Source organism: Dama dama, chromosome 2, assembly GCF_033118175.1.
Source record: "Dama dama isolate Ldn47 chromosome 2, ASM3311817v1, whole genome shotgun sequence".
NCBI classification, from domain to species: domain Eukaryota; kingdom Metazoa; phylum Chordata; class Mammalia; order Artiodactyla; family Cervidae; genus Dama; species Dama dama.
The window spans coordinates 23516083-23526420 of NC_083682.1; the positions used below are offsets into that span (position 1 = coordinate 23516083).

Here is a 10338-nt window from a genome sequence, read left to right on the forward strand (position 1 = left end):
ATGCAATGTGATACCTATCATATTACTGAAGACATTTTTCACAGAACTAGAACAAAAATTTCACAATTCATATGGAAACACAAAAGACCCTGAATAGCAAAAGCAGTCTTGAGAAAGAAGAATGCAGCTGGAGGAATCAACCTTCCTGACTTCAGATTATACTAAGAAGCTACAGTCATCAAGACAGTATGGTACTGGCACAAAATCAGAAATACAGACCAATGGAATAAGGCAGAAAGCCCAGAAATAAACCCATGCACATACAGGTAACTTATTTTTAATAAAGGAGGCAAGAATATACAATAGGGCAATGACAGCCTCTTCAATAAATGGTGCTGGGAAACCTGGACAGCTAAATGTAAAAGAATGAAATTTAGAACACTTTCTAACACCACACATGAAGATAAAAGTTAAAATGGATTAAAGACCTAAAGGTAAGACCAGAAACTATAAAACTCTTAGAGAAAAACATAGGCAGAACACTTGATGACATAAATCAAAGCAAGATCCTCCATGAACCACCTCCTAAAGTAATGGAAATAAAAACAAAAGTAAACAAGTGGGACGAGATTAAACTTCAAACATTTTGCATAACAAAGGAAACTACAGGCAAGGTGAAAAGGCAACCCTCAGAATGGGAGAAAATAATAGTAAATGACAAAGGATTAATTTCTAAAATATGCAAACAGCTCATACAACTCAATCGCAGAAGAAAAAAAAAAAAAAAATGTGGGGAAAAGACCTAATCAGACATTTCTCCAAAGAAGGCATACAGATGGCTACCTAACTCATGAAAAGAAGCTTAACATCACTCATTATTTGCAAAATACAAATCAAAAGTACAGTAAAATATTACCTCACACCAGTCAGAATGACCATTATCAAAAAGTATACAAACAATAAATGCTGAAGAGGGTGTGGACAAATGGAAATGCTCTTGCACTGTTGGTGGGAATGTAATTTGATACAGCCACTATGGAAGATGGTATGGAGATTCCTTAAAAAAACTAGGAATAAAACCACCATATGACCCAGCAATCCCACTCCTAGGCATATTCCCTGAAGAAACCAAAATTGAAAAAGACACAAGTATCCCATTGTTCATTGCAGCACTATTTCCGAAGCAACCTAGATGTCCATTGACAGATGAATGGATAAAGAAATTGTGGTATATATACACATTGGAATATTACTCAGCCATTAAATGAAATGCATTTGAGTCAGTTCTAATGAGTTGGATGAACTTAGAGCCTGTTATATAGAGTGAAGTAAGTCAGAAAGAGAAAGATAAATGTCATATTCTAACACATGTATACAGAATCTAGAAAAATGGCATAGAAGAATGCATTTACAGGGAAGCAGTGGAGAAACAAACATAGAGAATAGACTTATGGACATGGGCAGAAGGGAGGAGAGGGTGAGATGTATGGAAAGAGTAACATGAAAGCTTACATTACCTTATGTGAAATAGATAGCCAACGGGAATTTGATGTATGACTCAGGAAACTCAAACAGGGTCTCTGTATCAATTTAGAAGGTTGGGATGAGGAGGGAGATTCAAAAGGGAGGAGATATATGTATACCTTTGGCTGATTTATGTTGAGTTTGACAGGCAACAACAAAATTCTATAAAGCAATTATCTTTCAACTAAAAATAAATAAAAGGAAAAAAAGAAGTAATTGGATATTCAGATATTCCTACCTCTCCATGTAGTAAGTTAACTGCCGCCATCATCACCCAGTAAAATCTAGAGATTTATTCCTTAAAAAGGCTCAAACACTCTCCAATTTAGGCGATTACCTGCACATTTGAGGGAGGCTTTACCAAACTGAAAACCGGGCATGAAAGTAGAAATTTAAGGAATGTTAACATCATTAACCTTCTTCCTCCTCTTAGAAACTGTTGAACATACAGAGAAGAATTTACAAAAGCTGGAGAAGAAGTCAGAGGAAAATCCGGGCAAGTCTGTGGAATAAAAAGAAAAACAAGAAAGAATATGGAAATAAAAGCAATCATTAGCAAGATGGATTCACTATGATTAGAGCTTAAATGATATTAATAATATACCACAAGAATATTGATCTCACCTAATTTATGTTGAAAATCATACAGGTATGAATTAGGGATGGAGAACAGGAAGAGAAAGATGGATATTTGTGTGTGTTTGTGTGTGTGTGTGTGTTTCAATGAGTATTTGTATAGTGATGATGAGCAGGTGACAGTGGTACCTATTGTCAAATTCCATAGGGATCCACATTAGAAAACTCTTAGAGTAATTGAAATTTGAGATGAAGAGACACTGCAGAAGCTATGTAAGTGAGAAGAAAGGCCAAAAACTTCAAGGAGATGGATTCTCTGACTCTTGAAGACTAGATGAAAATGATGAGTGAGAACTGCTTATGCTAATTCATGGATTTGTTCTTTGGAGATAGGTGAAAAGAGCTTTGAAAAGTATAACCCAGAAGACCAGCAGAGGAAACTAAGAAAATGCTGAATTCAATTTGGGGTACATTGAGCTGGAGGGACAAAAGTAGAAGTAAGAGAATTGTCTCAAAGGCCATTATGTTAGAAGACCAGGTATAAATAAACATCGGTCAACAATTCTTAAACACAGGTTTTTGCTACTGAGGGAACATATGACAGTGTCTGGAGAACATTTTCATTTTCACAATTGGTGATTGGGAGACACTAATGGGTTGCAGAAAGGGATGCTTTGCATCCTGTAATACACAGAATCATCCCCCCAAAATTATCCAGACCAAAATGTCAGTAGTGCCAGATTTCATTTGAGCCAAGCTGAGAAATCCTGATATTATGAATACAGTTGGGGAGAAGTACCAACATTTCTCAATTTCTTATTACCTGTTAGCTATGTTCCTAATACTCTGGGTGACATAACTCATTTAACCCTCAAAATGGTCCTATGAGATGGCTCACTTGCAAGTCTCATTTTATAGATATACCTCTATCTATCTATCTATCTATCTATCTAGCTATCTATCTATCTATCTACCTATCTCTCTCTCTCTCTCCCTCTCTCTCTCTCTCTATATATATATATATATGAAAGGATCAGACAGATTATATCATTGTCTATAGTCTCACAATTAAGAAGTTTAACTTCAAGAATTAAACTTTAGTGGCACACCAATAGTCTCATAACCATTTCGCTTCTTTACAGAGATGAACTCCATAAGCACAGAAGATGCTAAAACTATGATATACTGTCTCACTAATGCAGTCCCAGAGACTCTAGGAAAGTGCTAACAATGGCAAGTAATCATGCCCTAGATGTTCCTTTTGAGAACTGGGCGTAAGTTCCAGGAGATGATGAAGAACTGAATATCAGCTCACACACTCATCTTCTTGGGGGACTAAGAATTCTTATTGTGAAACTGTAAATTGAGTTGAACTTTGTGTCTCAAAAGATCAATGACACAGGGTGGAAACACAGACTCATTAATTTCCACCCTCAGTGGGCTCATTTAACACGAAAGGAAATCTCAAGGGAGAGAACAATTCTCTGTTTTTCTACTCAACTTTCCCAGAATGGAAACGAGTGGAATAGATTCTTATTTGCATCACCTGATTGTTTTGGAGATCCTATAAGGTTGCTTTTCTCTTTGCAAATGATGAAGACCTTCTGGAAAAATTCTAAAATATATGGCCTGTTCTATAGAATGTCAAAGACTGAGGACCACCGTGATGAATACTGCCTCATTCATTGTCAGAAACTTTGAACGTCACAGAACTGTAGGGCAGAAGGAGCCTTAAGGTTCAGTGGCATTGAGATATCGAGGAAAAAGCAGGTGAGTGTTGAATTGCCTTTGTCTCAATTCCCCTCAAACCTCAAACTATATAAATGAAGGGTTTGGGGGAACACTGCCTGTTTATTGCTCTTTTCAGCCTTGATCCTGAACAGAGCCTGGAGAGAGGCATGAATGTTGTGCAGACACTGGGAGTTTATCTGCATTTGTTCAGCTCAGAGACAAACAAAAGGAGTAAGGGCAGAAAGAAGGAAGTGAGAAATCTGCAGTAATAATCATCAGAAGTCTTGTATTTTGAATGCTTTGCTGAGTGTTTAGACAACCCTGGGGTTATAAACCAAGAGATCCAGCTCTCACTCCACAGACAAAGAAGGAAGGTCCATTAAGTTCCATTGTTAATCTCCGTTTCTGCCCCTGTTCCTCCAGACCATGATTGTGGAGTAAATGACTATGGAAAATGCCTCCTCTGTGAGTGAGTTTATCCTTATGGGATTGACAGACCAGCCTAAACTCCAGCTACCTCTGTTTTTCCTGTTTCTGCTGAACTACCTGGTCACTGTGGTGGGCAATTTATACTTGATGATTCTAATTTGTCTAAATTCACACCTGCACACACCCATGTACTTTTATCTCTTCAATCTGTCCTTCATTGACATCTGTTACTCATCTGTCTTTACCCCCAAAATGCTAATAAGCTTTATTGCCGACAGGAATGTCATCTCCTTTAGAGGATGTATGTCCCAGCTGTTTTTCTTCTGCTTTTTTGTCAACTCTGAGTGCTATGTGTTGACAGCCATGGCCTATGATCGCTATGTGGCCATCTGTAAGCCCTTGCTCTACACAACGGCCATGTCCCCTCAGGTGTGTTCTCTGCTGATGTCTGGTTCATATGTGATGGGGTTTGCTGGAGCCATGGTCCACACAGGATTTATGATGAGGCTGATATTCTGTGATTCCAACATCATCAACCATTACCTGTGTGACATCTTCCCACTGCTCCAGCTCTCCTGCAGCAGCACTTATGCCAATGAGATTGTGGTTTCTGCTGTTGTGGGAACAGTTGTCATATTGTCCGGCCTCATTATCTTTATTTCTTATGCTTTGATTCTTTTCAATATCTGTCATATGCCATCATCTAAAGGTTGGTCCAAAGCCTTGAGCACCTGTGGTTCCCACATTACAACAGTTAGTCTATTCTATGGATTTGCGCTGCTCACTTATGTCAGGCTACCATCTTCTGGGTTTGTGGAGCAGGGAAAGTTTTACACAGTGTTTTCCACCAATGTGGTACCCATGCTGAACCCTCTCATTTATAGCCTCAGGAACAAGGATGTCAAAACTGCTGTGAAGAAAATCCTGAAGAGAATTACAAACTGAACCAAACGATTTATACCTCCTTTTCTTTGCCTTTTTTCTTTTCTCTGCTCCACTTTATCCTCTTCCTTCCATTCTTTTTTCATACCACTTGTCTTTCTAATGTCTTCTTGACAGGACTTCATCTCTAATGTCTGATGTCTTTTCTTCTCTTGTCACATTATGTAACTCTGTGAGCCTATTCTTTGCCTGAAGACTCATCCTCAGCCCTAAGTGATCCCATACCAGTTGCAGACAAGGGACCAATAACCTTTCCCATCTAATGATAACACTCTTATTTTCCTTGTGGGTCATTCTCACCCAAGGTAAGCTATGGATGTTTGTTCAGTCTAACCAATTCTTTTCTTTCTTGCTTTCATTACATTGAGCGCTTTCCTATTTCAATAGTATCTTTACTTACCATTGCATTCAAACAGAAATGTAATGACAAAAATGTGGACATGGTAAGTTGTAAAAATTTACCCAAAATTTCAAGATTCTTTTAGTAACATCTCCTGTTCTATATTTTAAGTGCAACATAGGTAAAGAAATTGAATAGTTTGTTGATCCATCTGTAGTTCTTTCTTTTATTCTTGAAGATACTTGAAAATGAATAAATTACAGTATTCTACTCACCTTTCTCAGTCCAGACCAATAACATATGCCTCTTTTTATTGTATTGGTCAATCAATATGTTGTCATAAATATAATTGAAATTATCATCAACTTGTCCATTTATCTGTGGATTGTAATTGTGATTAAATTTACACAGTGATATTTTTGGCTACAGAATATGTTATCAAATGTTTGGTCAGAATTTGTTGTCTCACTGTGCAAGGGGGCCTCCCCTTTGCAAAAGAAGATGTTTTTCCTGCTTTCCAAATCAAAGCAAAAATATTTGGCAGAAACCTTGTCCTTAATTTGTAAATTTCACTCATTCCTTTTGTCTATTAGATGAAAAATTAAATCTGTAGTTAATGTGTGTCAGAATCTTACAAATGGTCTTAAAATGCAAGTCTAATTTTTTTCTTTTTTGGGGGTGGTGGGGAGTGCTGAGTAAATAGTTGTCTTACTTGCTCAGAATCACATAGCTAAAAATGTAGAGACCAGTTTTTAACCCACTGTTCACCTTATGAAAAAATGGAAGGAAAGAAAAGCTGTAAAGGGACAGAGAGAACATCTGGAGAGCTGTTTCTGAATGAGCTTCAAAATGGGGATTTTCCAATATGGATGTATCTCAAAAAACTAAAAATAGAAATACAATATATCCCAGCAGTTCCACTCCTGGGTATATATCTGAAAAATATGTAAATGCTATTTCAAAAAGATCTCTGTACTCCAATGCTCATAGCAGCATTATCTATCATTGCCAAGATATGGGAGCAACTGATACATGTTCATCAACAGATGAATAGATAAGATGTGGTAAATATATACAATGGAGTGTTACTCATCCATCAAAAGAATGAAAATTTCCCATTTACAGCAACATGGATGGACTTGGAGGGTATTATGCAAAGTGGAGGAGTAAGTCAGGAAAAAAGGACAAAGATGATATCACTTATATGTGAAATCAGAAAACTGTAAAAAATTAGTGAATATAGTAAAAGAGATACAGACTCACTGATGTAGAGAACAAATTTATGTTTACCTGTGGGGAAAAAGAAGTGGGAAGAGGATAAATGGATAAGTGATTAAGAAGTATAAACTATTATGTATAAAATAAGCTTTAAGGATATATTGTACAACACAGGAGATATAGCCAGGATTTTTATAATAACTATAAATGGAAAACAACCTCTAAGATTGTGAATAACTATATTGTACACCTGTAACTCATATAATATTTTACATCAAGTATACTTCAATAAATTAAATAAAAAGAGAGTTTTTAATGGGTAATTGATATTTCATTCATACAACCAGCAGACAAATTACATTCCACAAACAAGCACAAATTTACATTAGGATTTTGATTATTTTATTTGTAAATGTTATCTAGTAGATGAAATCATCACAATTCAACTTTAAATATAAGAATATTTTCAGTTTTTAGATAATTTATGTCAATATGATAAAGGTTAAAAATACCTATTTTTCTTACTTTATCATCAAACGTAACAGGCATGCTAGAGTGCTCACTGAACATTCATTGTTTAATAAATAAAATTGAATTTAGTATCTACAAAGGTCATGAAATGTTTCCAACATAGCTTATTCAATACTTATAGCTATATTTTCCCCCATGTATTTGTCCTTAAAAATCTAGCTAAATGACATGAGTTAGATAAGTTTTAAAAGAACTTATTTAGTCAAATCAGTGACTGAATTTGGTGCTGTCATTGATTTTGCTGACTGTCTTTTTACTTGGAGAAATATTTTGTATATAGACATATTTATAATTAAAAACTACAATAGCATATATTATAGTTTTGTGAGTTCTTGCTAGTTTCTGTAAATAAATACTTGGCAGATATACAGAGTCATGTAAATATTGTATACAAAATATTTTGGATTTAGATGTTTAGATAGCTATATAGGTCTTTCATTCTAAATTTCTCATGCCAGTTGGATTTACCTCCCTTGATTTCTGTGCCTGAAATCTTACATCAGGCCATTCAGAATATAGTATTAACTTCTTTTGGTTTGTCTAAGACATTTTTATTATAATTTCCTAAATTTTCATGTTGGAATTAATATTTTAAATTTATTTTATTGAAATATAGTTGAGTTAAAACATTATTTTCAGGTGCACAGCATTGTGTTGCAGTATTTTTACACATTTATACTCCATTCAAAGTTATTGCAAGATAATGGTATGATTCTCTGTGCTATAAAGAATCTCCTTGTTGCTTATCTGCTTTATACATAGTAATTTGCACTTCTTAATCCTATACCCCTATCTTGCCCTTCTCCCTGCTGGTCAGCTCTATTTTTTTTCTTTTCCTTTGTTTCTGAGCCTCTTTCTGTTTTGATGTATACATATCCTTGTTTTATATTTTAGATTCCCGTATAAGTCTTATACTATGTTTTTATATGAGACATTCCACTACTCATAAAATTTTCTAGATCCATCCATGTACTTGATGCTTACTTTCTTCCTTTTTTTCAAACTTTTTAAACTTTTTCTTTTGTATTGAGGTATAGCTGGTTAACAGTGTTGTGGTAGTGTCAGGTGAAGAGTGAAAGGACTCAGCCATACATGAACATGTGCACATTCTCCCTCATTGCCAAATTCTCCTTACCGCCAAATTCAGACTTAAATTGAAGAAAGTAGGGAAAACCACTAGACCACTCAGGTATGGCCTAAATTAAATCCTTTATGATTATACAGTAGAAGAGACAAACAGATTCAAGGGATTAGATCTGATAGAGTGCCTGAAGAACTATGGATGGAGGTTCATGACATTGTACACGAGGCAGGGATCAAGACCATCCCCAAGAAAAAGATATTCAAAAAGGTGAAATGGTTGTCTGAGGAGGCCTTACAAATAGCTATGAATAGAAGAGAAGTGAAAGACAAAGGAGAAATGGAGAGGTATACTCATTTGAATGCAGAGTTCCAAAAAATAGCAAGGAGAGATAAGAAAGGCTTCCTCAGAGATCAGTGCAAAGAAATAGAGAAAAACAATAGAATAGGAAAGACTAGAGATCTCTTCAAGAATATTAGAGATGCCAAGGGAATGCTTCATGCAAAGATGGGCACAGTAAAGGACAGAAATGGTAGGGACCTAACAGAGGCAGAAGATACTAAGAGAGGTGGCAAGAATACACAGGAGAACTATTAAAAAAATATCTTCACAACCCAGATAATCACGATGGTTTGATCACTCATCTAGAGTCAGACATCCTGGAATGTGAAGTCAAGTGGGCCTTAGGAAGCACCACTCTGAACAAAACTAGTGGAGATGATGTAATTCCAATTGAGCTGTTTCAAATCCTAAAAGATGATGCTGTGAAAGTGCTGGACTCAACATGCCAGCAAATTTGGAAAACTCAGCAGTGGCCACAGGACTGGAAAAGGTCAGTTTTCATTCCAATTCCAAAGAAAGACAATCACAAAGAATGCTCAAACTACCACACGATTGTACTCATCTCACACACAGGTAAAGTAAAGCTCAACATTCTCCAAGCCAGGCTTCAACGGTATGTGAACAGTGAACTTCCAGAAGTTCAAGCTTCATCTAGAAAAGGCAGACAAACCTGAGATCAATTTGCCAACATCCATTGGATCACTGAAAAAGCAAAAGAGTTCCAGAAAAACATCTATTTCTGCTTTATTGACAATGCCAAAGGCTTTACTGTGTGGACCACAACAAACTCTGGAAAATTCTTAATGAGATGGGAATACCAGACCATCTGATCTGCCTCTTGAGAAATCTGTATGCAGGTCAGGAAGCAACAGTTAGAAATGGACATGGAACAGCAGACTTTTTCCAAATCAGGAAAGGAGTATATAAAGGCTGTATATTGTCACCCTGCTTATTTAACTTATATGCATAGTACATCATGAGAAACGTTGGGCTGGAGGAAGTACAAGCTGGAATCAAGACTGCCAGGAGAAATATCAATAACCTCATGTGTGCAGATGACACCACCCTTATGGCAGAAACTGAAGAACTAAAGAGCCTCTTGATGAAAGTGAAAGAGGGGAGTGAAAAACTTAGTTTAAAACTCAACATTTAGAAAACTAAGATCATGGCATCCAGTCCTATCACTTCATGGCAAATAGATGGGGAAACGATGGAAACAATGGCTGACTTTGTTTTTTGGGGGCTTCAAAATCACTGCAGATAATGATTACAGCCATAAAATTAAAAGACGCTTACTCCTGGAAGGAAAGTTATGACCAACCTAGACAGCATATTAAAAAGCAGAGAAGTTACTTTGTCAACAAAGGTCCATCTAGTCAAGGCTAGGTTTTTCCAGTAGTCATGCATGGATGTGAGAGTTGGACTATAAAGAAAGCTGAGCAGTGAAGAATTGATGCTTTTGAACTGTGGTGTTGGACAAGACGAACCCAGGTCCCCTGTATCTTGGGTAGATTCTTTACCTTCTGAGCCACCAGGGAAGCCCTTGGAAAAAGGTACAGAAATTCATCACAAAACTAGAAATAAAACTGCTTTATGATACAACAATCAGTATATATCTGAAGAAAATGAAAATAGTAATATGAAAAAATACATGCGATCAGTGTTCACAGTAGCATTATTTTCA

The 10338-nt window shown here is 36.3% G+C and overlaps 1 protein-coding gene across 1 annotated transcript; it reads left to right on the forward strand.

Moving 5' to 3' along the window:
- The first annotated feature begins 4206 nt into the window (after positions 1-4206).
- On the forward strand, positions 4207-5145 carry LOC133066761 (olfactory receptor 143-like). Its single transcript, XM_061158151.1, has one exon. The coding sequence runs from the start codon at positions 4213-4215 to the stop codon at positions 5143-5145; it is 933 nt and encodes a 310-aa protein (XP_061014134.1). The 5' UTR covers positions 4207-4212.
- The last annotated feature ends 5193 nt before the right edge of the window (positions 5146-10338 follow it).